Source organism: Manihot esculenta, chromosome 1 (assembly GCF_001659605.2).
Source record: "Manihot esculenta cultivar AM560-2 chromosome 1, M.esculenta_v8, whole genome shotgun sequence".
Classification (NCBI taxonomy): Eukaryota; Viridiplantae; Streptophyta; class Magnoliopsida; order Malpighiales; family Euphorbiaceae; genus Manihot; species Manihot esculenta.
In genome coordinates this window covers 37,662,697-37,690,657 of record NC_035161.2, presented here as the reverse complement: position 1 = coordinate 37,690,657, position 27,961 = coordinate 37,662,697, and the positions used below count along the sequence as shown (strand labels likewise).

The 27,961-nt window shown below is 37.1% G+C and overlaps 2 protein-coding genes across 2 annotated transcripts; both read left to right on the top strand.

Annotated features, from left to right (window-relative positions):
- LOC110611479 (protein SPIRRIG) lies at positions 1-22,891 on the top strand. Its single transcript, XM_021751857.2, has 19 exons — positions 1-832; positions 2,949-3,018; positions 3,159-3,244; positions 3,970-4,105; positions 4,214-4,270; positions 4,556-4,726; positions 5,732-5,923; positions 6,075-6,140; positions 8,200-8,314; positions 8,520-9,694; positions 9,949-10,645; positions 10,746-10,848; positions 10,951-12,062; positions 12,159-13,809; positions 13,920-16,964; positions 18,330-18,638; positions 19,849-20,155; positions 20,325-20,471; positions 21,087-22,891. The coding sequence occupies exons 1-19, from the start codon at positions 660-662 to the stop codon at positions 22,263-22,265; spliced, it is 10,791 nt and encodes a 3,596-aa protein (XP_021607549.1). The 5' UTR covers positions 1-659; the 3' UTR covers positions 22,266-22,891.
- Positions 22,892-23,564: 673 nt separating this feature from the next.
- On the top strand, positions 23,565-27,543 carry LOC110620145 (pentatricopeptide repeat-containing protein At3g63370, chloroplastic). Its single transcript, XM_021763751.2, has one exon. The coding sequence runs from the start codon at positions 23,865-23,867 to the stop codon at positions 26,781-26,783; it is 2,919 nt and encodes a 972-aa protein (XP_021619443.1). The 5' UTR covers positions 23,565-23,864; the 3' UTR covers positions 26,784-27,543.
- The last annotated feature ends 418 nt before the right edge of the window (positions 27,544-27,961 follow it).

Sequence of the window (27,961 nt, the reverse complement as noted above, 5' to 3'; positions counted from 1 at the left end):
GGAAAAAAAAAAAGAACTATATCGAAAAAGAGAGAGAGAGAGAGAGAGAGGAGGGGAGACTATAGAGCGAGAAACAAGGCGCGGAGAGGCCGTCCAAAAACAGCAGTAGAGAGAGAAGGGGTTGGTTTGTTTGTGTTGTGTTGTTTCTTGTTTATCTTCATCGCCATCGTCATCGTCATCATTGCCATTTCTTGCATTTCTTAGTTTCTTTCCCAACAGAAGTCGCGTTTCAGTTCAGCTCCTTCCCCTTCATTTTAGGGCATCAATTTACATTTCCCCCAAAAAATTCAAATATATAAAAAGGCTCGCCAAAAAGAAAGAACCCCAACTAAACTGCGAATTAATTAAGAGGGAAATAAGAACACCCCAACAGCAAATAGATCAAAGAAAATCAAGAATTTATTTATCTCAGATCTCGCTGTTCCGCCTGGCAACCGGCTTCGATCCGTCATTTTTTTTGAGCTCAGCCGGTTCAATTGTTGTTGTAATGCGTTTTCTTGATTGATCCTCTGTGCTGGGAGGAATTGGATTCATTGTGCAGGTGACCTTCTAGATTAGATTAGAAATCTAGAAGGGTCGGATCTGGTGATTTGAGGAGCAAAGCAAGGGGGCATTGAACGGCGGATGAGAGATAGAGAAGGCGCATCCAGAGAACAACGATGAAATGGGTATCATTGCTTAAGGACATAAAAGAGAAGGTCGGGTTAACTCAATCTCCACCTACTAGTTCATCATCCGCTGTCGCCTCTTCTTCTTCCTCTGCTCTTTTATCCAATCGCGATGGCAATGCTTCTCCCACCACTCTTCGTGACTTTAACTCGCCTTCTGCCAGGTTTGTCCATTTTTTTCATTTTATTTGTTTTTCTATTTTAGTATTTTCCTCGAGTTGATGATTGATTTTCACGGTTTTAGTGGTGCATTTTGTTTTCAATTTTTAGTTTCTCGGAAATCAATGTGTAATCTGCGTTGACTGTTCTTGACGTTGATCTTTAATAGGAGTAGATGAGCTCTTTTCACTACTCTGTCACTACAATTAGGCATTTTGCTGTGTTTAATGAAGTCGTAATTTCACAACTTATCCTTTTTCATAGTCCAAGGAGAAGATACAGAAATTTCAAGCCAGTGTCTAACAGTCTTCACTGCTGCTTATGTTGATTTTGATTTTGAACCTGTGAGCTTCATCTTGATGCTTATTAATATACGAAGGAGGAAACTCTAAGTTATAGTCGCTGTCTGTTTATTTAATGTCTCAAGCAAACGTGAAGCTTCTTATGTAGGACGGTTGTCAGATGTGGGTGGGTGAGAAAGGGCTTTAATTTTATGATATGTTTAAAATTTATATTGATATTTATGGTTGATGTCTTTTTTCATGGTATACTAAATTAGTAGGTGATATTTCAATTGGGAGAGATTTGTTTTTGGATCCTAATGTATCATCTATTCTGTACTTTGTTTTTCTGGCTTGCATTTCTTTCTATATGTTGTTCTTTTGCTTGTAAAGGCTGAAGATGGGATTTTTACCATTGATATGACTTTGAAATTCCAATCATTTGTCAATAAGGAACTTTTTATGCCTTTTTGTTGATTGTGCGAGTAGAATGCTTTTCTAGTTTTAGTTTGGACAACTTTTGGATGGTGGAGTACAGTTACAAGCTAGTCTTTCTTTGGACCATAGACTCAGAGGATGAACTGGCTTCTATCTGTAACAAACTAGAGTTGTGGAGGGAGAAAGGGGAATTTTTTGGTCTAATCGGTGCAGGTTAATTTTCACTTCTGACGTAAATGTATAAGCTAAAAATGTGTTATCATCATATGAAGGTTTTCTGAGGTACCAACATTAGCTAAGGGTTTTTTTTTTATTGAAATAAGGATTTATGTTTAAGGATCTGAAGGTTTTAGGATAATAGGAATAGATCAGAATGTGTGAAGAGCAGAGTTAACAATTACTTATGTTGAATCTCAGGTCAGTTTGGGATAGAGGTAATGTGTTTTTATAATGGCCTTAGCACTCCTCCCCTTGATCTAGTTTTTTTGGGTGAGTGAGGCCTTTTCCAAATTTAATATGGTATCAGAGCCTCCTATTGATGTTGGGCTTTCGTAAATATTTCACGCTCCTGTATAGTCGAGTATAGTTGGTTGTGTTGAATCCCAAATCGGTTTGGGGTAATGTTCAAGGGTCTTAGGCACTCCTCCTCTTGAGTTAGCTCTTGAGAGGCCTGACCTAAATTTAACACTTTAAAAAATAAACAGTGTTGAAATTCTCAAATAATGAATCCTTTCTTTCATTCCCTGTTGTTAAAGATGAGGTAAGGGATGACTCCTCTGTTGAGAAAAACTTGTGCCCTTGAATTTTGGCTCCAACCGGCAGGGATGATAAAAACCTAAAGTTCTTCATAGAACTTACAGTTAAAGATCATAAGTTTTCATTTAAAAAAATTTGATCAAAATAATTTCTAAACCTATTTTCTTGATCATATTATTTTACCTTCCTTGTACCTTGATGATTTTCTTTTAAAATTTCCTCTTTTTTTTTTTTCAATTTAAAAGTTTTACAATATATGGGGTGGAGGAGGTCTTGTTATTGTAGTCATTAAGATATTCTTTGTTCTAATTAATAAATATTGTGGATTTTTTACCAGCTAGAGAATTCCTGACTCTTCATTTTATCTTAGAAAAGAATACCTGTTGGAAATAAGATTAGTTTTACATGAGTTGATACTGGACTCTTAAAGCAGTCCAAAACTTATCAAAATGTTGCAGAGTAATTAAGTCCAATTCCTGGACACATATTTTGATTTGGTAGTCATCTTTGGGTCGAGGTAATGATAGTGCCTCATTTACTTCAATCATTATAAAGCCTTGGTTTAATGTAAACTGATAGTATGTGGATAGGTTCACAAATGTTTGTATGGTAATTTTACATGTGATATATATTTTTTTCAAAGCAGAGACAGACATGAGTTGGAATTGGACTTTAAAAGGTTTTGGGAGGATTTCCGTTCATCCAGCTCCGAAAAGGTATTCTTTTGTATATATAAAATTTTTCCTGATGCTGTTTTGTATCTTTTTCCGTTGCTATTTTAATTGTAAGATAAGACCTTTTATTTGTTATAAAAGTAAAAATTTTGGTTGCTAATTTTCTTTCATTGTTTTTGCAGGAGAAAGAAACGGCCTTGAATTTGACCGTAGATGCTTTCTGTAGATTAGTGAAACAGTACGCTAATGTAGCCCAATTAATAACCATGTATGGACATTTTCCTCCTTGAAGTTGTTGTTACTATTGCTGTTGCGTTCCTCCATAATAAAAATTGGTACTTCTTTCTTTGTTTTGTAATATCAGGCTGCTGATTGTTAAACCATGGATACACAGACTTTTCTTGATTTCAAAGATTCTTTTCTATATATCTTGTGGTACATCCATTGTGTTGTACAGGAGACATTTTTGTGTCCCTAATAATCTTTTTTTATGGGTTGGCTTTTTGTTTATTGCAAAAAGCAGGGTTGTTATCTTTGTTGGTTATGCTACGCAATAGATGTACAGAGTTTATTGTATTTGAAAAGACTAATTGACTGATTAAAATTTGTCAGAACTGTCATATCTCTTCCTCATGCTGTTTAATTTGAACTTTCATGTATTGATGACAACTACTATGTTCACTGTTTCTTTAATCTGGTATTGTATAGAATCACATTTGTGAAACTCGTATCATATTCAAATTGATTGCTTCTGCCATTTCTCTCTCTCTCTCTCCCTCACACACACACACACACACATATATTTAGTTTTTCAGATTGTAGAGTTTTGAAATTGATATGGTTTTCTAATTGTGTGAGATAGCCAATTTTCTTCTTTCTATAATTTCTAGCTTTGGTCTTCATTGATGCAAGTCAGCAGTGGGCTGGTTATTTGTTTTTAGTTTTTATATAAGATTTCTTCTTGTTACTAATATTTTCTTTGATGTATCACAGGTTAGTTGAAACACACATATTCTCTTTTGTTGTGGGAAGAGCCTTTGTCACTGATATTGAGAAGTTAAAAATCAGCAGCAAAACAAGATCTTTGGAAGTAGAAAATGTATTAAGATTTTTTGCAGAAGCTACAGAGGTTTGCCTCTTATTATATTCTAAATGCTCTTGTTGTCTCTTCTTTACCCTTGTTGCTCTGCTCAGGTGATCTGTTGTTCACTGCTCTATTCTGCATGCTTTTTTGCAGGATTGCGTCAGTCCTGGTTCAAATTTGTTAACTGCTATTGAAGTCCTTGTATCTGGGGTATATTTCTCTTTTTTTAACTGGCTTGGAAAAACAATTATAGCTGTATGTGTCATTTACTCTGTCTGTCTCATCTTTATCTAATATAATTTTTGAATTATTTCTTCAATACAATCATGATATCAAGTAACTTGTTGCACTGTTGCAATTGAAGTGATATTAGGTGCAATACATGGCAATTTTGATTATGATGGTTTATGTATTGACGGGAGAGTTCACATGTTGTTCCTATATCAAACTTATTTCTGTTATAAAAGCTAAAAAATAATTTTATATCTCTTGCAGCCTATTGATAAACAATCTCTTCTTGATTCTGGGATTTTATGCTGTCTCATTCATATTTTGAATACCCTTCTGAGTTCTGAAGTCAATCAAAGGCAAAAGACTAGTAATTCTGAAGTGCAACTGCTACTTGAAAAAGATCATGGTGATGTTGGTCATGCTCGCCGGCTTGAGGTATTTTGTTTTTTAAATTTATTTTCTTGCTTCTAGTTGCTGTTATCTGTGTGCTTGTGTTTTAGTTCTCTCTCTGTGTGAATGTGTGTGTGTGAGAGAGTGAGAGAGGGAGCATGTGAAATTGTGAATATAAGCATGCAAACTCTTTTCCCCTTGACTGGTTGCTAGAGCTCATTGTCATTACTTTGCTATCTCAGGTCAGGATTTATACCTTTTCCTTTCTTTTTAAATATCTAGGCTCATATGTGCTTGTTTACACAATATTTGCTTGCCATGGATCACCTTGACTCTTTTTGGCTCCCACATTTTGAACCCCAAAGATGAATTCTTGCTGTAACATTATAACATTTCCAAGTAAGGTGGATCCTTCAATCTTGTGTAAGATGGCAAAGGGCATAAATATTGATGTTGAAATGAGATATGATTCTGGTGCCTGATATGAGTGTATGCTATTTGGTTTCGAGGAATGGTGCTCCAAGATTTGTCTAATTGCTTTGCACTAGGTTTGGGTAACTTGATAATTACTTAACCATAATTTTTCCTGAGATGGAGAGGCTATAGATGGATCGTTTTAGTTGAGATTGCTGCAGTTAGGTCTAACCTATTGACTAGGCTTTATATGGATTATTTTAGTGGAATGGACGCTCTTAGGTCTAACCTAATCATTTATAGATGATATCTTGGTTAGTTCCCATGTTGGTTCCGTGCTGACCCTAAATTAGTTTGAGATTAAGGGCCTAAGGCTCAGTTGTGGTTGGTATGCTTCTATGCAGGAAAGTTTTACCTGGATTGAAAATGTAGGTTTAATTAATGACAAAACTTAAAAGGTTCTAATTAACCAGCTGGTACATGGCTTGGGTTGAAGTGGTGTTAAAGTTTTGGGTGGGCTATCAGTACATACCTGCATGCTGTCTGTCTGCATGTCAACGATTGAGCTGTTGTGAAGACAAATATCTAAAAGAATTGTATTTTTATTGTTTAATGTATATATATCTTTTTATGCAGGTGGAAGGAAGCATAGTGCATGTTATGAAAGCATTGGCAAGCCATCCTTCAGCAGCACAGAGTTTGGTTGAGGATGATTCACTTCAGTCGCTGTTTCAAATGGTTGCTACTGGCTCTTTAACAATCTTCTCCCGATACAAAGAAGGGCTTGTTCCTCTGCACAGCATACAACTTCATAGGCATGCAATGCAGGTAGACGCTTTGAGTTATGAATTCTGATATTTATGCAGTAACTTATAGATCTGCTTAAAAAAATTGAAAGTTACAGCGTCATTAAAGATCTCGGATATGCCTAATAGTCTGATGGTTGAAACTTGTTTTCGTTGCCTTTTGGCTTCTCCAGATACTGGGTCTTCTTTTGGTCAACGACAATGGAAGCACAGCCAAATACATACGCAAACATCAACTGGTATTGACATTTTATATGTATGAGTACATGTGAAAAGCATAGGGCACTGGAGGGAAATTTGACTATAGATTTCCTATTCCTCCTCCATATATTAGAGGTCTCCAATAAATTGCATTGCACATGTATTGCTTCTTTATAATGATAACATTTTGTCTCCAGTCATCAGGGCTAGACATTTGAGTTGTATGAGGGAGTGTTTTTCTTAAAATTGTTTTCCATTCAGAGTAATGAAAGACTGTGTTATGCTGCATGTAGCCTTCTTCTTTTCACTTTTTTTTAAAAAATACATTTTAGAAAATTCTTAGGGTCCGTTTGGCATTATTATTAGAAATGCTGTCGAGAAAAACACTTTCTAAAATATGTAAATTAGGGAGTAGATAAATTAAATATTAAATTTGATATGTTTTAACCTTAAAACCACTAAAACCATAAAACAACTTTTTCCAAACTACTTTTATCAACATCTAAAATGGTGCTTTTCTGAAAGTTTCTTTCGGTCATGAGAGTCGATGCCAAATGGGGCCTCATATGATATTTATTGTCCTGAACATATTATTTGTGCTTCTGCCCCCCTTCCCTGAGTGTAATTTTGTTTGTATCAGTTATTAATTACCAAGAAAAGTTGTTTAGAGAATCAACTGCTGCCCGAGTTAAATCACTTGTCATTCATGGAAGGTGTTGCATTTTTGTTCCAATGCAGAAGAATGACATTTTTTAATTGCTTTTCCTTTCATCCCCCTGTTTATACTTTATCAAAACATAGGCTATTGTTGAGGTGATTTTTTTTTCTGTTTTTAAGGTATATTTGATCATGCAACAAAGGATTAGGGGAATATAAACTCAAGTGCTCTATGAATTGTTTAGAAGTATTTATGGATGGTGTCATGTAATATTGTCAGTCAATCTGTATCCAGATTATGAATTTGCTACGTGTAATATGATGCAACAAAGGATTAGGGGAATATAAAATCAAGTGGTACACGAATTGGTTGTCATGTCAATCTGCATCCAAATTCCAACATGTTGTATCTGTTATAATCATGCTTAACTGATTATCATGCACTAATTCAAAATAAAAAGGTTATTGTGGGGGATTTTGGGGTGGGGGGGGGTGGAAATACTTGATAACTCCCTTGTTGGACTTGTTTTTCATTGTCATCCTGTGATCCTTTTTTGGCCACTTAACTCCATTTTAATCTGGTCCTGCATCATGATTAATAAAAGCTTTTAATTAATTTTAGGCCAATATCTGCCTCTATCTCTATATAAGTGCCAGCAATAATTTGTTGTTACTAAACCTTGCTTTTGTCAAAATTTGTTTTGACTGTAATTGATGATTTTCGCCTGAAGTAATCATTCAAAGTAAATTTGGACAAATGTAAGGAACTAAAATTCAACATTGATGTTTATTTGGGAATTTAGCTGCAATTAACCTTAAAACGCAACTTTGGTAAAATGTATGGCTGAATAAAAAAAAATAGAGTGAAAAAATGGTTGAAACCCACTGGTTGTTTTTGCAATTTCCATGGGAATAAATAAAATGAAAGATCTTAGTAGCATGCCATATTGCTTTTTTAATTTTATAAATTTCAGATTTATTGATTTGTAAAGGTCTCCATTAAGCACTGGATCCTGGCTCAAGTAGGGTATCATGAACCTGCTGGATTTTGGTACTGTAGTTTTCTTTGTTCCAAGTTCTCACTTGCAATAGTTATGCAAGTGCAATGTCAGTAAAAGCAAACCTAAGTGAAACACCTTGAAGTGGGTCTCCACTCTCCATAGCATAGGCTTTTGTATTTTATGGTTGACTTTTGAATATTTGTTTGTTGAAACATGCTTCTCTGCCTAATGCTCTTATTTTGTTTCAATTGTATGCCTATGATATTTATTTTGCAGGAATCAGACAGTTCCTTTTTCTATTGGAGCTTCTATTAAAAAATTTCTTTTAACAATCTCAATTTGTTTTTGCTATTTCTTGATTGTAGTGGCTAGTATACCTTTTAGGCCCATTTAATCTTTTAATACCTTTCTCAGAAAATGGTATATTTATGTTTTGCAGATAAAGGTTCTGTTAATGGCAGTTAAAGATTTTAACCCAGAATCTGGTGATTCTGCCTATACTATGGGCATTGTGGATTTGTTGCTTGAATGTGTGGAATTGTCATATAGACCCGGTAATCGGTCCATCAATCAAATTTTCCTTTTGAATTTATATGAGCCATCAATAAGAATTCTGTTCATATAATGAATTTGTCTTGATTCTTGAAATGAAGAAAAAAAAAAGCTATGCTGTGTTATAGCCGCAAGTTTTGAATTCATTCCAACTTTTGAAGTTTCTATCCATGTTCTAGTGCTGAGTATATGCTTGTTGACTTGTAGATGCTGAAGGTATCAGGCTAAGGGAAGATATACATAATGCCCACGGTTATCAGTTCCTTGTTCAGTTTGCATTAGTTCTGTCGTCCATGCTACAAAATCAGGATGCTCGGTCCACTTATTCAAACAGTTCCATTGATCCAGAGTATACTTTAGATGGTTCTCATGCTCCTGGTGAAGAGAGAGTGGATATAACAAGAAAAGAGCCCTCACTACAAGCTTTATCACCTGCATTATCTAGGTTGCTTGATGTTCTTGTTAATCTGGCTCAAATTGGTCCAGCTGAACCTTCAGGGTCACCTTTGGGCAGAGGTTCAAGAGCTTCTCACTCCAAGGCTAGTGGCCATAGTAGAAGTCGAACACCACCTACTGATCCGCTTGCTGATGAAAATTGGGAGAAGGACAATAGCAGAGTCAAAGACCTTGAAGCAGTCCAGATGTTGCAAGACATTTTTCTCAAGGCAGACAGCATAGAGCTGCAGGCAGAAGTATTAAACAGAATGTTTAAGATATTCTCAAGCCATCTTGAAAACTATAAATTGTGTCAGCAATTGCGAACAGTTCCACTTTTTATTCTAAATATGGCTGGTTTCCCTCCTTCATTGCAAGAGATAATCTTGAAAATTCTTGAATATGCTGTGACTGTCGTGAATTGTATTCCTGAGCAAGAATTGCTTTCTCTTTGTTGCTTATTGCAGCAACCAATAACATCAGACTTGAAGCACACAATACTTTCTTTCTTTGTAAAACTTTTATCTTTTGATCAGCAATACAAGAAAGTCCTTCGAGAAGTTGGAGTGCTGGAAGTGCTGCTAGATGATCTGAAGCAGCACAAGTTTCTTTTGGGTCCAGATCAAGAAAGTGTTAATTCTAACCAGTTAGGAAACAAATCTGGTTCGAGAAGCTTCAAGAAGCACTTGGACAGTAAAGATGCTATTCTTTCTTCTCCCAAGCTAATGGACTCTGGTTCAGGAAAGTTTCCCATCTTTGAAAATGAGGACACAATTTATGTTGCATGGGATTGCCTGGTCTCTTTGTTGAAGAAAGCTGAAGCCAATCAAGCATCATTTCGTTCAGCTAACGGTTTGACGATTGTTCTTCCTTTTTTGGTGTCTAATGTTCATCGTCCTGGGGTCCTCCGGATATTGTCATGTTTAATAACAGAAGATGTTTCACAGGTTTGTGGACATTTCAGTATTTTAACTTGCTAGATCTAAATTTTGGACAGATATTGCTTCTAACAGCTGGCATTCTCTTTCCCTTCCACAGTTAGTGGTATCAATCTTAACTGTCCCAGACTACTTGATAATTCATGATAATTGTTTATGCTGTTATGCTGAACCAGGCCCATGTGACATGCCTATATCTAGTGATACTAGTGTTTTTATGCGGCATTGCCAAGATAGTGATTTGATTTTTTTTTTTTTCCCAGGCTCATCCTGAAGAATTAGGTGCAGTTGTTGAAGTTCTCAAAAGTGGAATGGTTACAAGTAGTGCAGGACATCAATATAAGCTTGAACATGATGCAAAATGTGACACAATGGGTACTTTATGGCGTATATTGGGAGCTAACAATTCAGCTCAGAGGGTTTTTGGTGAAGCTACCGGCTTTTCTCTTCTTTTGACCACACTTCACAGTTTCCAAGGTGATGAAGGATTGGTGGACGTCTCTTCTTTAGTTGTGCATATCAAAGTTTTTACATACTTATTGCGCCTCATGACAGCTGGAGTATGTGACAATGCTATTAACAGGACAAAATTGCATTCTATTATATCATCCCAAACCTTTTATGATCTTCTAGCTGAGTCTGGCTTGCTTTCTGTGGAATGTGAAAAGCAAGTCATACAGTTGTTGTTGGAGATGGCTCTTGAAATTGTGCTTCCACCATTCTTATCATCAGACAGTTCCACGCCAGCTGATATGATATCTGAGTCAGCTAGTTCTCTTATGCTGACTCCTTCAGGTCTGTTTAATCCTGATAAGGAACGAGTGTACAATGCTGGTCCTATTAGAGTTTTGATTCGTTCACTTTTGCTCTTTACTCCCAAGGTGCAGTTAGAATTGCTGAACCTTATTGAAAGACTTGCTCGTGCTGGCTCTTTTAATAAGGAAAACCTCACCTCTGTAGGTGCGAAATGAATTTTTTCCTCTTCCATGTCCTTTTCTCTTTTTTGACTAATTTCATTGCCTTATTTTTATTTATTTATTTCATTATCTTTTATGTCTAGGTTGCGTGGAGCTTTTATTGGAGACAATTCTCCCTTTCCTTTTTGGCTCTTCTCCTTTACTTTCATATGTGCTGAAGATTGTGGAAGTTCTTGGGGCATATAAGTAGGACAATTGATATTTTCTAAAGACTTTTATGCTGCTTGATTGATGTATTTGTTGACATCTAATTGCATTAGAAACTAAGGCTTATATTTTTGGTGATAGGTTGTCTGCATCAGAAATTCGACTGCTTATTAGATATATTCTACAAATGAGGCTGATGAATTCAGGCAATAATCTTGTTGATATGATGGAAAGGTTGGTTCTAATGGAAGATATAGCCTCAGAAAATGTTTCTCTGGCACCATTTGTGGAGATGGACATGAGTAAGATTGGCCATGCTTCAGTTCAGGTGTCACTTGGAGAAAGATCTTGGCCTCCAGCTGCTGGATATTCATTTATATGTTGGTTTCAGTTCAGAAATTTCTTGAAATCACAATCAAAGGAAACTGAAACTTCCAAAGTTGGCCCATCCAAGAGGCATAGTGGCCCTAATGGGCAGCCCAATGACCGTCATATACTTCGGATATTTTCTGTTGGTACAGCTAATAATGAAAATACATTCTTTGCAGAACTTTATCTGCGGCAGGATGGCGTTCTAACCCTTGCAACCAGCAACTCTTGTTCCTTGTCCTTTCCTGGGCTAGAATTAGAGGAAGGCAGGTGGCATCACCTTGCAATTATTCATAGCAAACCAAATGCTCTGGCTGGACTATTTCAAGCAAGTGTTGCATATGTATATCTCAATGGCAAGCTGAGGCACACAGGAAAACTAGGTTATTCTCCTTCTCCTGTGGGAAAACCATTGCAGGTGACCATTGGTACACCACCAAGTTGTCCAAGAGTTAGTGACTTGACATGGAAACTTCGTTCTTGCTATCTTTTTGAGGAGGTGCTTACATCAGGGTGTATATGTTTCATGTATATTCTTGGTCAAGGATATAGAGGGCTCTTCCAAGACTCAGATCTTCTGCGTTTTGTCCCTAACCAGGCTTGTGGCGGTGGTAGTATGGCCATCTTAGATTTGTTAGATGCTGACTTGCTCTTGGCAAACACACAAAAGGTTGAAAGTGCTGTGAAGCCTGGGGATTCTAAGTCTGATGGCAGTGGGATTGTTTGGGATTTGGAGAGGCTAGGCAACCTTTCTTTCCAGCTTTCTGGAAGAAAACTTATTTTTGCATTTGATGGAACTTGTACTGAAGCTATTCGAGCATCTGGGACATTCTCCTTGCTCAATCTGGTTGACCCAATGTCAGCTGCTGCTTCTCCTATTGGGGGTGAGTAACCAATATCTGATTTGACTAATAAATTATGCAAGCAGTTAAGGAAGCTGAATAATAGAATTCTTTCTGTGTCTTTTGCTTTAATTTCAGGGATACCACGATTTGGACGTCTTCATGGGGATGTCTATGTTTGCAGGCAGAGTGTGATTGGAGATACAATCCGCCTTGTTGGTGGGATACCTGTCATCCTGGCTCTTGTTGAAGCTGCTGAAACCAGGGATATGCTTCACATGGCATTGACATTGCTTGCCTGTGCACTTCATCAGAATCCCCAGAATGTCAAAGACATGCAAACATGCAGGGGTTACCATTTGCTAGCTCTATTTCTGCTTCGTAGAATGTCATTATTTGAGATGCAATCTCTTGAGATTTTTTTTCAGATTGCAGCATGTGAGGCTTCATTTTCTGAACCAAAGAAGTTGGAAAACATACAAAGTACATCTTCACCTGCTGCAACTATGCAGGAAGCTGGATTTGTGGACCTTAGCCTGTCAAAATTTCATGATGAAACTTCTTCTATTGGATCTCATGGAGATATAGATGATTTTTCTGCTCAAAAAGATTTATTAAGTCATATTTCAGAGCTAGAAAATTCTGATTTGCCAGTTGAAACTTCAAATTGCATTGTCTTGTCAAATGCAGATATGGTTGAGCATGTCTTGTTGGACTGGACACTGTGGGTAACAGCTCCAGTTTCAATTCAAATTGCTCTTCTGGGGTTTCTTGAGCATTTAGTGTCTATGCACTGGTACAGGAATCATAACCTCACAGTTCTGCGACGGATTAATCTTGTTCAACATTTATTGGTAACTCTGCAGCGTGGTGATGTTGAAGTTTCTGTTTTGGAGAAATTGGTTGTTTTGCTTGGAGTCATTTTAGAAGATGGGTTTTTGTCCTCTGAACTTGAGAATGTGGTTAGGTTTGTGATTATGACTTTTGATCCTCCTGATTTGAGAACAGGGCATAACATAATGCGAGAATTAATGGGTAAACATGTAATTGTAAGGAACATGCTGCTAGAGATGCTTATTGATCTACAAGTAACCATCAAATCAGAGGAGTTGCTAGAGCAGTGGCATAAGATTGTATCATCAAAATTGATAACATATTTTCTTGATGAAGCTGTGCATCCTACAAGTATGAGATGGATCATGACTCTTCTTGGTGTGTGTCTTACTTCATCTCCCACATTTGCACTTAAGTTTCGCGCCAGTGGTGGTTATCAGGGCTTGATGAGGGTACTTCCAAGTTTCTATGATTCTCCAGATATTTATTACATTTTGTTCTGTTTGGTATTTGGGAAGCCTGTTTACCCAAGACTACCGGAGGTCCGCATGCTAGATTTTCACGGTCTTATTCCAAGTGATGGAAGTTATGTGGACTTGAAATTTGTTGAACTTTTGGAATCCGTGATTGCAATGGCAAAATCTACATTTGATAGGTTGAGCATGCAGTTAATGGCTGCTAATCAAACTGGCAATCTCTCCCAGGTTGGTGCGAGCCTTGTGGCAGAGCTCGTTGAGGGGAATGCAGACATGGCAGGGGAGCTCCAGGGTGAAGCTCTGATGCATAAGACATATGCAGCACGCTTAATGGGTGGCGAGGCATCAGCTCCTGCTGCTGCAACCTCTGTTTTGAGATTTATGGTTGATCTGGCAAAGATGTGTCCCCCTTTTTCTGCTGTTTGCAGAAGACCAGAATTTCTCGAAAGTTGCATTGAACTTTATTTTTCTTGCATTAGGTTTGTGTTTAGTTGTCTTTTAGTTTGTACTTTTTGTTTTAGAAGTGCTGCTTTGTCCTGTTTGATTGAGCTTTTTTATTATATATATGTATATATATTTGGTCTTGCAGGGCAGCTTATGCAGTGAATATGTCAAAGGCACTCTCTGAAAAGGCAGAAGAAAAGAACTTGAATGATTGTGATGACACTAGTAGTTCTCAAAATACATTCTCTAGTTTGCCTCATGAACAGGAACAATCTGCCAAGACATCAATTAGTGTTGGAAGCTTCCCTCAGGCACATGTAAGTACAAGTTCTGATGACATGCCTGTGCCCCAAAGTTATCTGACAGATGATAAAGTGGATATCAATATTACTGATTTACATCAGGATTTGAAAAAATCAGTTCACAGTGTCCAAGCTGTTCAGAACTTGGATGGTGATATTGTTGACCAGGTGTCTGCCACCTCTAGCTCAAGTGAATCAAACATTCGAAATATTGATGGCATCATAGAGCCTATTCAAGTGGAAGATTCCCAGAGTTCAGCATCTCTCAACATACTAGATTCTCCCAATATATCTGAAAAGTCTACTTCAAGAGCCCCTCATACATCTGCTTCATCTCCAGCTGTTCCATTGACATCCTGGCTTGGAGGTACCAGTCACAATGAATACAAAGCTTCCACACAAGCTACTCCATCCATAGAGTCCTTTGCTTCTGTTAGTGAATTTGATGCATCTCCTGACTTGAAGTCTACTCAAGCTCCATCTGCAAATGCATCTTCTTCAGTAAGTGTGAAGCTGCTTCTAGAAATTGATGATTCTGGTTATGGGGGCGGTCCATGTTCTGCAGGAGCTACTGCTGTATTGGATTTTATGGCTGAAGTTCTTTCTGATTTTATCATTGAGCAGATGAAAGCGGCACAGGTTATAGAAGGTGTCTTGGAAATGGTACCTTTATATGTTGATGTTGAATGTGTATTGGTTTTCCAGGGTTTGTTTCTTAGTAGGCTGATGAACTTTGTGGAGAGGCGTCTGTTGCGTGATGATGAGGAAGATGAGAAGAAGTTAGACAAAAGTCGATGGTCCTCAAATTTAGATGCATTATGCTGGATGATAGTGGATCGCGTCTATATGGGTGCTTTCCCTCAACCTGCTGGTGTGCTGAAAACTCTGGAATTCATGTTGTCAATGTTGCAGTTGGCAAACAAAGATGGGCGTATTGAAGAAGCAGCACCTGCAGGAAAGGGTCTTCTATTTACAAGAGGAAGCAAGCAACTTGATGCTTATATACATTCACTTCTGAAGAACACTAATCGTATGATATTGTATTGTTTTCTGCCAACTTTCCTGGCCACCATTGGAGAAGATGATATCCTTTTATGCTTAGGTTTGCAGATTGAACCCAGGAAGAGATTATCCCCTAATGCTTCAGAAGATGATTCAGGAATTGACATCTGCACAGTTCTACAGTTATTAGTTGCTCACAGGAGAATTATATTCTGTCCTAGCAACCTTGATACTGATTTAAATTGCTGTCTTTGTGTAAATCTAGTATTTCTTCTCCATGACCAAAGGCGAAATGTTCAAAATGTGGCTGTTGATATTGTCAAGCATCTATTGGTGCATCGCAGGGTTGCATTAGAAGACTTGCTTGTCTGTAAGCCAAACCAAGGACAGCTTATGGATGTACTACATGGTGGTTTTGACAGATTGTTGACTGGAAGTCTTTCTGCTTTCTTTGAGTGGTTTCAGAATTCTGAACAGACAGTCAACAAAGTATTGGAACAATGTGCAGCGATTATGTGGCACCAGTATATTGCTGGATCAGCAAAATTTCCAGGGGTGAGAATGAAAGGTGTTGATGGCCGTCGTAAGAGGGAAATGGGGAGAAGGTCACGAGACATTTTGAAGCTAGATCTACGACATTGGGAGCAGGTGACTGAACGGAGATATGCACTGGAAATGGTTCGTGATGCAATGTCTACTGAATTGAGAGTTGTCCGCCAAGATAAGTATGGATGGGTTCTCCATGCTGAAAGTGAGTGGCAAACCCTTCTTCAACAACTTGTACATGAGCGGGGAATATTCCCTATACGTAAATCCTCTGGAACTGAAGAACCTGAATGGCAGCTTTGTCCCATTGAAGGTCCATATAGGATGCGCAAAAAGCTTGAACGCTGCAAATTGAGGATTGACACAATCCAGAATGTTCTCAATGGAGAGTTTGAACTAGAAGTAGAGTTGGCCAAAGGAAAACATGAGGATGGTCCTGATGCATCTGATACTGACAGTGAATTATTTTTCAATCTTGCGACTGGAAGTTCTAAACAAAATGGTGTTGACGATGAGATGTACAGTGAGTTCTTTAAAGTACCAAACAATGCCAAAGGTGTATCTTCTGTTAAGAGCGGTTGTATTGATGATAGAGCTAGCAGTATGAATGATGCGAGTCTTCACTCAGCTCTGGAGTTTGGTGTCAAGTCTAGTACTGTGTCTGCCCCAGTGTCAGAAAGCATCCATGCAAGATCCGACCTAGGATCTCCAAGGCAATCATCTTCTAACAAAATTGATGATGTCAAAGTCGCAGATGATAAGTCAGAGAAGGAACTGAATGATAGTGGTGAATATCTGATTAGACCATATTTGGAACCTCTTGAAAAGATAAGATTCAAATATAATTGTGAACGAGTTGTGGGTTTGGACAAACATGATGGCATATTTTTAATAGGGGAACTCTCTCTGTATGTGATTGAGAATTTTTATATTGATGATTCTGGGTGCATTTGTGAAAAGGAATGTGAAGATGAACTCTCTGTTATTGATCAGGCTTTGGGTGTAAAGAAGGATGTTACTTGCAGTATGGATTTCCAGTCCAAGTCAACTTCATCCTGGAATACAGAAGTAAAATCATTTGTAGGGGGAAGAGCATGGGCCTATAATGGTGGTGCATGGGGCAAGGAGAAAGTATGTGCTAGTGGTAATTTACCTCATCCTTGGAATATGTGGAAGCTTGATAGTGTACATGAAATTTTGAAACGGGATTATCAGCTTCGTCCTGTTGCTATTGAGATATTTAGCATGGATGGCTGTAATGATCTTTTTGTGTTCCACAAAAAAGAGAGAGAAGAAGTGTTCAAAAATCTAGTTGCCATGAATCTTCCCAGGAATAGCATGTAAGTAATATATGTTAACCCTAGCTTCTGATACTTGCTAAATTTCTTTTTAATCATTACAAGATTTTTTTTTTGTGTGCGCGTGCCCAGGCAACTAATCGTTAATTACTTTTGTTAATTTTTTCTTGACATTTTATGCTCGAATTGTTATATGCTAATGTTTTTCTGTATCGAGAATATACAAACTAATGTTATCTTTTAACGGAAGAATTTCAAATGAGGGATTTAGGTGTGGTTTTAGTTTAAATTGTATGGAGAGAGTTGACCCATTCTTTAAATTGTTGCATTCATTAATGTGGTTGAGAACTTATTTGAGATGGATTTGAAATTACACCTTTTCACAGGCATTTCAAATCCACATTCTAATGAGAGATTTATCCATATTCATGGGTCTAACTTAAATCCATGAATTCAGATAGGGGCAGACCATGCTGTGTCATGAAGTTATACACCAAGATTTAAGCCTGGTTTAGATGGGTTTTTTAAAAGTCAATGTAAAGATAAATCTACTATATATTTGTTTAACTTTGAACACAAATGAAAGTCTTAGGAGTATTAGCCTATTCCCAAATGCTTTATAGATCCTGTTTTCAAATTCATTCCCACGCCTATGTGAAATGAATGTTGGTACATGAATTACTTTCTGAATCACCCTCTTATGAACTGTTATAACCTGAAGCTTATATGTTGCTGTGACCTGAGTCGCACAAGGGGGTTTGGAACATGAGCAAGAGAGGGAAAGCAGGAGAAAGTGAGAAAGGAGACAAGAGAGAGGATAGGAAGAACAGCCAAGAAGAGAGAATTTTGAAGAGAGAGAGAGAGAATCTTATATTTACATTTAGAGCTCAATCTTTTTATTTATATAACTAGCAGCTTGTAATAATACCCTAACAAACAGCTTCACCAATCATCTTTAGCTACTTACAGCCACAACATGTCTTTCCTACAGACCCCTCAGATTTTTTCTTTCCTGGAAAAAGAAGGGGGCGTAAGAAAACACCCAGAAATGATGATGCAATTGAAATAGACACCTGATACAGTTTATTTTTATGTGTCTGCCTACTGCCATGGCTGACCATTTTTGCATGCCATACAGAAATGGATCTGGATGAGCACTCCTCTTTTCCTTGTTTGTTAATTTGCTTTGTATATTATTGTCTACCATATTCTGGGTGTCGCTAATTTTCATGTCTCATTGCTTTTCCTTATCAATGAAATACTTAAAATTGTGATAGCTTGCTTAATAATTTTCTTCCTTGCTTCAGTAACTTTTTTTTTTAATTGAGAAAACACTGAGGATATAGAAGTGCCATAGCATACAGAAGCACCTCATGCCACATTTCATTATCTGCGTCTCTTTTGCAGGTTGGACACTACAATATCTGGGTCGACCAAACAAGAAAGTAACGAGGGAAGTCGGTTTTTTAAGTTGATGGCTAAATCCTTCTCAAAAAGGTGGGAAAATGGTGAAATTAGCAATTTCCAATACCTAATGCATCTCAACACGTTGGCTGGTCGGGGATACAGTGATCTCACCCAATATCCAGTGTTTCCATGGGTTCTGGCAGATTATGAGAGTGAAACTCTGGATTTATCCAATCCTAAAACATTTCGTAAGCTTGGAAAACCAATGGGATGTCAGACACCAGAGGGGGAAGAGGAATTTAAGAAAAGGTTAGTCATTTGTATGTGCTGCCATGAATTTTTTTTTTTGGCTCACTACTGCTTAATTATTGTTAGAATTGATGAGATTCCAGCTGCAATTAAGGGGAAAATGTTATGGAAAGTTGAATCTATTTAATATTGGATTTGTATTCCTAAATAGATAGAATAATTATGTCGATATATCTCTATGACTATGGGATTTGGTATATTTATATTATAGTTGGAGAATCCCTTCATTTATGGTATCATACCATTTATGTCTTGGATGTTCCATTGGATTTTCCATTATGAATAGGGAACCCTTTGTTTTAGTGAGATGATCCAATCCAATAAAGATAGAACACTTAGAGATTTTGTGACCGCGGATGCAGGCTTTCGTGGCCAAAACATGTCTCCTCGTGTTATTGTCATCTCTCTTTTATTATTCTAAATTTAACATGCTATCAAAGCTTTTAATTTTTTAAAGTTTTTGTTTGGGTACTATTTATCGGTATGGTTCATTGTTACTGTTCATGGGCCCTATTCATTGTTACTGTTCATGAACACTGTTCACACCTGCCCTTGTGTCCGATTGGTGTGGTTTGTTCAATTCTACGAGTTGTTTTGTGGTGATATTTTCTCACCGGCATTACCTTTAAAGAGAAATTTTGTATTGATGTTTCCTTGTCGGTATTGCTTTTGGAGAGAAAAGTACAATTCTAAGAATTATTTTGTATTTTGGTACTTTGTGTGAGTGCTTTTGTGCGAGTATTTTTGAATGTGCTCATGAGTTGCTGGTTATAAGCTATTACGAGGAAGTTTTTGGCTTCTATGCAAAATTTCATCAAGGGGTAATGTTAGAATTGATGAGATTTCAAGCTACAATTAAGGGGAAATGTTATGGAAAATTGAATCTATTTAATATTAGATTTGCATTCTAAATAAATAGAATAATTGTGTCGATATATTCCTATGGTTATAGGATTTGATATATTTCTATTATAGTTGGAGAATTCTTCATATATCGTATCATACCATTTATGTCTTGGATGTTCCATTATAAATAGGGAACTCTTTATCACTGAGATAATCCAATTCAATGAAAACGTAGTCCTTTGAGGTTTTTTGTCTGTGGATCTACTTTCTCAGCCGAACCATGTAAATCTTCTTGTGCTATTTTCTTCTCTATCTTTTATTATTCTAAATTTAACAATTATGATGGGTTTTTTTTCCTATTCAGATATGAGAGCTGGGATGATCCAGAGGTCCCAAAATTTCATTATGGTTCTCATTATTCTAGCGCTGGAATTGTCCTATTCTATCTTCTACGCTTGCCACCATTTAGTGTGGAGAATCAGAAGCTGCAAGGTGGGCAATTTGATCATGCTGATCGTCTTTTCAATAGCATTAGAGACACTTGGTTAAGTGCAGCTGGGAAAGGCAACACATCTGATGTGAAGGAATTGATTCCAGAATTCTTCTACATGCCAGAATTTCTTGTAAATAGGTTCAACCTTGATTTAGGAGAGAAACAATCAGGAGAGAAGGTTGGTTTTCTTTGCAAGTGTAATTATTTGATTTGCCTGCTCTTTGTTATACATGTATGTACATATATATATATATATATATATATAGCGTTTGCAGATGAAGAGGATTCAAATTGGGTACAAACATTATTTTCGGGTATACTTACTTACACTATTAGTATATTTTCAGGTTGGTGATGTCTTATTGCCTCCATGGGCCAAAGGAAGTGCCAGAGAATTTATTAGGAAACATAGGGAAGCTTTGGAATCTGATTATGTTTCAGAAAACCTGCATCATTGGATAGACCTTATATTTGGATATAAACAGCGAGGAAAGGTGTGTTCTACATTCCTAACATAATGCTGCATGTCAGATTTGATTTATTTGTCTGTTCATAAGAAACCAAAGATAAAGGGGATTTTTATAGTTCTTTACCTAGGGATATTTGTTTTCCTTTCTAAACCGTATTTCGGAATTTTCTTAGCAACCAAAAACTGTCAATAGTATCCCTCCGTGAATCACTGCAGATTTCACTGTGTTATATCTTCATTCCCATGAACTAACCTCATTCTAGTTAAAATATCTTTAATTTCCTTTTTCTGAATATTCTTGCTGATGAAAATAGTGTTGTGCTTCCCTTCATTGTAAAGGATTACTGAGAAAAAATATCTGTACCCAAATCTTATGACTGCCTCCCGAGCCCAACTTCTTGTGTGTGCTCTTTCGCTGTCAAAACATAAGGAACAGTTTTTTTTCTTATTTTCTGCTTTCCCTTTCTCTCTCACACTTCTAGTATTCTATTGAAATTTGAAATGAAAGAAATCAGGAAACTTGGGGGACTTTGGGGGCTGTTATCTAATCGAATTTGAATAACTTCAACCTTTTGGTCCTTCCTTTGTTATTGCTCACCAATGTTCTTATAATGTGACATATTCATTGCATGATTAACAGGCAGCTGAGGAAGCCACAAATGTTTTCTATCATTACACATACGAAGGGAGTGTGGACATAGACTCGGTTACTGATCCTGCAATGAAAGCCTCCATTCTAGCACAAATCAACCACTTCGGTCAGACACCCAAGCAATTGTTCCTCAAACCCCATGTGAAAAGGCGGTCTGACAGAAGGCTTCCTCGTCATCCTCTCAAGTATTCTTCCCACCTTGTCCCACATGAAATACGCAAGACCTCATCAGCCATAACTCAGATTGTTACTTTCCATGAGAAAATTCTAGTGGCAGGGACAAACAGTTTACTTAAACCGAGAACATATACCAAATATGTAGCATGGGGTTTTCCAGACCGAAGCTTGAGATTTATGAGCTATGACCAAGACAAACTCCTTTCAACACATGAAAATCTTCATGGGGGGAACCAGATTCTGTGTGCTGGTCTGAGCCATGATGGTCAAAGATTGGTTACAGGCGCAGATGATGGGTTAGTTTCTGTTTGGAGAGTAGGCAAGGATAGTCCCCGAGTTCTACAGCATCTGCAATTAGAGAAGGCTCTTTGTGGTCACACTGGCAAAATCACATGCCTTCGTGTTAGCCAGCCTTACATGCTGATTGTGAGTGGATCTGATGACTGCACTGTTATTTTGTGGGATCTCAGTTCCTTGGTTTTTGTTAGGCAGCTACCAGAGTTTCCAATGCCAGTTTCAGCAATATATGTGAATGACTTGACTGGAGAGATCGTGACTGCTGCTGGAATAATGCTTGCTGTTTGGAGCATCAATGGGGATTGCCTTGCAGTGATTAACACATCCCAATTGCCATCTGATTCTATTCTTTCAGTGACAAGCGGTATGTTTTCAGATTGGATGGACACAAACTGGTATGTGACAGGCCACCAGAGTGGTGCTGTTAAGGTGTGGCAAATGATTCACTACTCCAACCACGAGAGTGCTTTAAGCAAATCAAACAGCAGCCCGACGTTTGGGCTGAATTTTGGTGATAAGCTACCGGAATACAGATTGGTGCTCCACAAGGTGTTGAAGTTTCATAAACATCCTGTTACCGCCCTTTATATAATGAGTGACCTGAAGCAGTTGTTAAGTGGGGATTCTGGCGGGCAATTGCTCTCTTGGACGCTACCAGATGAGAGCTTGAGGACTTCATTTAATCATGGGTGAGAAAGGAAATATCAGTTAAAGTGTGATAATTTCAGCCCTTTGAAATCCTGTGGGATTTGCGAGTTGATTCTTGGAGAGGAAAGATAGGAACATTGTCCACGATCCTTCAAAAGGGAAAACAAGGCGACAGGGCTGGCCTGGGATTGACACAGTACAAGAAGCAAGAACAAGTAAGACAAAAATTCTCTTAATAACTGTCTGATATATAATTTTTAATGCATTTTGACAAGCAATAGCATCGTTACTACCTCTTATTACATACCCATGTGGCTTGGCCGCCCAAGCTTCTGTTTCTTGAGACAGCAAAAGCAGAAGGCATAAATGTAATTATGGGTGCTTGGTGGAGGACATTTTTGGTTTTGCACGAGAGAACATCCATCAACTGGTTTTTTGAATGTATACAGATGGAACTACTAACAGTGTGAATTGAAGTTGTATAGAGGGAAACTGTGCCGGTGAAAGAGCATTGCTCAAAAACTCAATCGGGCTAGTTGAACAATGGACGCTTAATTGTTGGGAGTGTATTATTCATTCCTCTTTTGGGTAAAGTTCTTTTTTTGCATTAGTGCAGGCACTGCCCATTCTTCTTGTGAAATGAAATGAAATGTACGCTCTTTGTTCCTCGATTCTGATGGCCCCCTTTATTTCTATGGATATTTTCATCTGCTGTTGCTTCATGGTGGTAAATTTTATATTGTTTATTACTAAATGTTTTTCAAACTAATAAATTTTAGTTTTTTCAAACATAATTAAATAATAAGATATTATGAAGCTAATAAATAATTATTATTTTAAAGAAGCCAAAGGCCGAAATTGGTAAGCATGTCATTTTCCGTTACATATATATCTTTTTACTTTTCTCAAGATATTTTAAGTATTAAATAATGTAATAATTATTAATTTTATTAGCATTGAGAACAAATATTATATTGTTGAGATATTCGCTCTGATGCTTATAATAAATCTCACGTTATCTACTACCATGGGATGAAAATTGAACATGTAACATATTAGTATGGTTTTGTTTTTACAATAAAATAGACAAGAAATTAATAATTTAAACTTTATTTACAACTTATCAAAATAAAAAGTCTATATTATTATTTCTTTAATAATAAAAACATTTTTTTATATCATAAAATTTCGTTTTACAATTTAAAGATTATTTATTATATCTATGTACTTTTTTTGTAATTTTTATGTTAATTAAAATATTAAATTTTTAATATTTTAGATTATAAAAAATAATATTATATTATGTTAAAATTTTTTTGATTTTTAGAAAAATATAAGTGTGTAATTAGTTAAAAAAAATTTAACTAAACTTATTTGATCTAAAAAAATTTAATTCAACTTATTTACGTTACTTAATCTGACTAGCAAAAACATATTACTCCTCCAACACCTATTTGAAAAAAAAGAAGAAAGAAAAATCTGCTGTAAAATTAAACTATGTTGTCACACAGGCGAAGGAATAGATTTCAGAAAGGGGATAATTGTGTGTCGCAATACAGTTGGAATCAAGTAGGTGCTTGTTATGAAATAGAATGAAAAGATGCGCAAAGCCAAATTAAAGGAAAGCATTTTAACTGCTTGCTTATGAATTTACAGTCTTATTCTGCGCGCCACCTTCAATTCTCATGCCAGTTCTCTGCGATGGCTGCTTCAATTTCACACTTTAACTTTCCCCTCCTCAATTCTACCACAAAACCCCATGTTAAACATTACCCACCTCTCAACATTCCTAAATTCTCTCCGTCCCCTGCCAGAATCCCTTTTTCTAAAGAGAAATGCAAGCAGTCAACTCTCCGTTATGCGTTTAGCTCATTTACCGATTTGTTAACTGGACATGGTAACTTGCTTCTTTTTAATCTTGATCATGTTTATGGCCCACTCCTCGAGCTGTGTGCATCCGAGAAGGCTCTGTTACAAGGCCAACAAATTCATGCCCATATCATTAAATCTAATGTAGCGCGTATTTCTGTTTTCTTGAGCACTAAGCTTGTGTTCATGTATGGCAAGTGCGGTTCTGTTCTGCATGCGAAAAGGGTGTTCGATAAAATGTGTGAAAGAACTATTTTTACGCGGAACGCTATGTTGGGTTCTTACGTTTCAAATGGGGAACCCTTGCAAGCTCTTGAAATGTATAGGGAAATGCGGTGTTTGGGTGTTCCTTTTGATTCGTACACTTTTCCTTATTTGCTTAAAGCGTGTGCCACAGTTCAAGATCTTCGTTGTGGGGCTGAGATCCATGGTCTAGCTATTAAATGCGGGAATGATTCTATTGTTTACGTGGCTAATTCTCTTGTTACCATGTACGCAAAGTGCAATGATCTAAACGGCGCAAGGAAATTGTTCGACAGAATGAACGATAGAAGTGATGTTGTGTCATGGAATTCTATGATTTCTGCATATTCTGGGAATGGGTGTTGCATAGAAGCACTAGGACTCTTTAGAGAAATTCATAAGGCTGCTGTTGCTACAAATGCTTATACTCTTGTTGCTGTTCTTCAGGCATGTGAGGATTACTCTTCTATGAAACTGGGTATGGAAATACATGCTGCTATCCTGAAATCAAGACAATTGCTTGACGTTTATGTGGCTAATGCCTTGCTAGCTATGTATTTTAGATTTGGCAAAATGGCTGAGGCTGCAGTAATTTTTGATGACTTGGACGACAAGGACATTGTCACATGGAATTCCATGCTCACGGGCTTCATCCAAAATGGTCTCTACAATGAAGCTTTGCAATTCTTCCATGATTTGCAGGATGCTGGTTTGAAACCTGACCAGGTTTCCGTAATAAACATTATTGTGGCATCTGGGAGATTGGGTTATCTATTGAATGGAAGGGAAATTCATGCTTATGCAATAAAGAACGGGTTTGCTTATAATGTACTGGTTGGGAATACACTTATAGATATGTATGCAAAGTGTTGTTGCATGATTTATGCTGGCCGTGCATTTCATAAGATTCCCAATAAAGATTTTATTTCTTGGACTACTATTATAACTGGGTATGCTCAAAACAATTGTCACATTGAGGCCTTAGAATTGTTTAGAGAAGTGCAAATGGAAGGGATGGATGTTGATGCAATGATGATGGGAAGCGTATTGCTGGCATGTGGTGGACTGAAATGCTTGATACTGGTAAAAGAAATCCATGGTTACATTATAAGGCGAGGTCTATCTGATCCAGTTCTGCAGAACACAATAATTAGTGCATATGGAGAGTGTGGTACTGTTGACTACATGTCTCGAATGTTTGAGTCAATTGAATGTAAAGATATTGTGTCATGGACGAGCATGATATCGTCTTATGTCCATAATGGGCTTGCAAATGAAGCTCTTGAAGTCTTTTACTCATTCAAAGAAGCTACTCTTGAACCAGATTCTATAATTCTAGTAAGCTTACTCTCTGCTGTTGCCAGTTTATCAACCTTGAAGAAAGGAAAAGAGATTCATGGTTTCATAATCCGGAAGGGTTTGATATCAGAAAAAACTACAGTGAATGCTCTTGTGGATATGTATGCTCGCTGTGGAAGTCTAGATAATGCATGTAAGATATTTATTAGTACTAGAAATAAAAGTTTAGTTCTTTGGACTGCTATGATCAATGCATATGGAATGCATGGCCATGGTGAAGCAGCTGTTGAATTATTCACGAGAATGAAGGGTGAAAAATTAATTCCTGATCATATCACCTTTCTAGCAATTCTTTATGCATGCAGTCATTCAGGATTGATTAATGAAGGAAAAAGATTTATTGAAATTATGGAGAATGATTATCAGTTGGAGCCATGGGCAGAACATTATGCCTGTTTGGTTGATCTTCTTGGACGTACAAATCACATAGAAGAGGCATACCAATTTGTTAAAAGTATGCCGATTGCATCTACTCCTGAAGTTTGGTGTGCACTTCTTGGGGCTTGCCGAGTTCATTCTAATAAGGAAATCGGAGAAATTGCAGCACAGAAGCTCTTAGATATGGATATAGATAATCCTGGAAATTATGCACTTGTATCCAATGTCTTTGCAGCTAGTGGCAGATGGAAAGATGTCCAAAAAGTTAGAATGAAAATGAAGGGAATTGGATTGAAGAAAAACCCTGGATGTAGTTGGATTGAGGTTGGGAACAAAGTTCACACTTTCCTTGCTAGAGACAGGTCGCACCCTGAATGTGATAAAATTTACCAAAAGTTAGCTCAAATTACTGAAAAGTTGGAGAGGGAAGGAGGCTATGTTGCTCAAACCAAATTTGTTTTGCATAATGTAGGGGAAGAAGAGAAAGTTCATATGCTTTATGAGCATAGTGAAAGGCTGGCCATTGCATACGGCCTATTGAGCACTGCCAAGGGAACTCCAATTAGAATTACAAAAAATCTTAGAGTTTGTGGTGATTGTCATACATTCTGTAAGCTAGTTTCGAAACTATTTGTAAGAAAGCTGATTGTGAGGGACGCCAGTAGATTTCATCATTTTGAAGATGGAGCCTGCTTTTGTGGAGATTTTTGGTGATCAACAAGACTTTGTATTCCAGAATTTGGCTTGAAAGATCTCTTTTGGTTCATTCTTGCTGCTTAAGGTTAGGAAAAATCACTCGTTACTGGGAGGAGGTGCAAAGTTATGATTTTCAAGTCCTCTACTTTGGTTTGTTACAACAGAGAGAGATATTTGTTAGCTCCTCGCACTAGCGGGTTGGACTTTGGGGCTAACATCATTTGGCAAGTTTTCGGGTATTGTCCTGAAGCAACTCCATTCTGCGTCTTGCACCTTTGTGTGGACTTGCAGAAGATGGTTGCATCTAGGAATAAGCAGAGGAGAACAGAGCTGAAATCCTATTATTTTCAATAAGAATCAAAACTAATATGTTTCAATTGAAGGGAAGGCAGATTCAGACGGGCAAGTATAATGCTCATGTTCACATCAATTTAGTGATTATATTGGTAATAGACGGAAGTTCATCATTGGTTCCTGACCACCGTAAGATCAGATGGAGCTCTAGATATCATTCGAAGATTGTGAATGTATAAAGATTCATCTCTCTGGTTCAGATTATCAGTGTGTGTGGTTTTGTAAATGATTACCTGCATAATCCTGTAAAAAGAAAAACAAGGAGGAAAACAAAAGGGAAGTGATAGCAGATGTGAAATATTGTTGACTTGTAGTGCCATTGTTACTCTAATGAAGATATCTTGTTGAACGGCAAATTTTGGAAAGATAATTCAAGTTGATATAAAACTCAATATTGTTGTGGCGAACCCCATACTTTCTGTAAGCTAGTTTCTAAATTCCCTTCAGTGGAGATGTTAACATTGCCAATAGATTTCTTTTATTTTTACAGGGGGTAAGTTTCTGCAGATTAGACTAATGATCGGTTCCATCAATTGCAGTGGATATTTGACAACATTTCTGCTTCTGCTGATGAATACTGGAATCACTCTCTTTGATTCTTTTTGATTCTCTTTGATTGAGTATTGAATTTAAATAAATTTAAATTTTTTCTCTTTGATTCTTTTTAATTTTTTACAACTTTGGCGATAAAGGCTTGAAAGAGGTGTGTAAGAAATAATGAATGGAGAAATAACTTGTTTATATTATCTCCCGATTTAATTTAATATGTTCATAAGTATATCTAAATCCCAATCAAACTATATAAGGGAAGTGCTGTCGAAGAGCAAAGAGGATTCATTCTC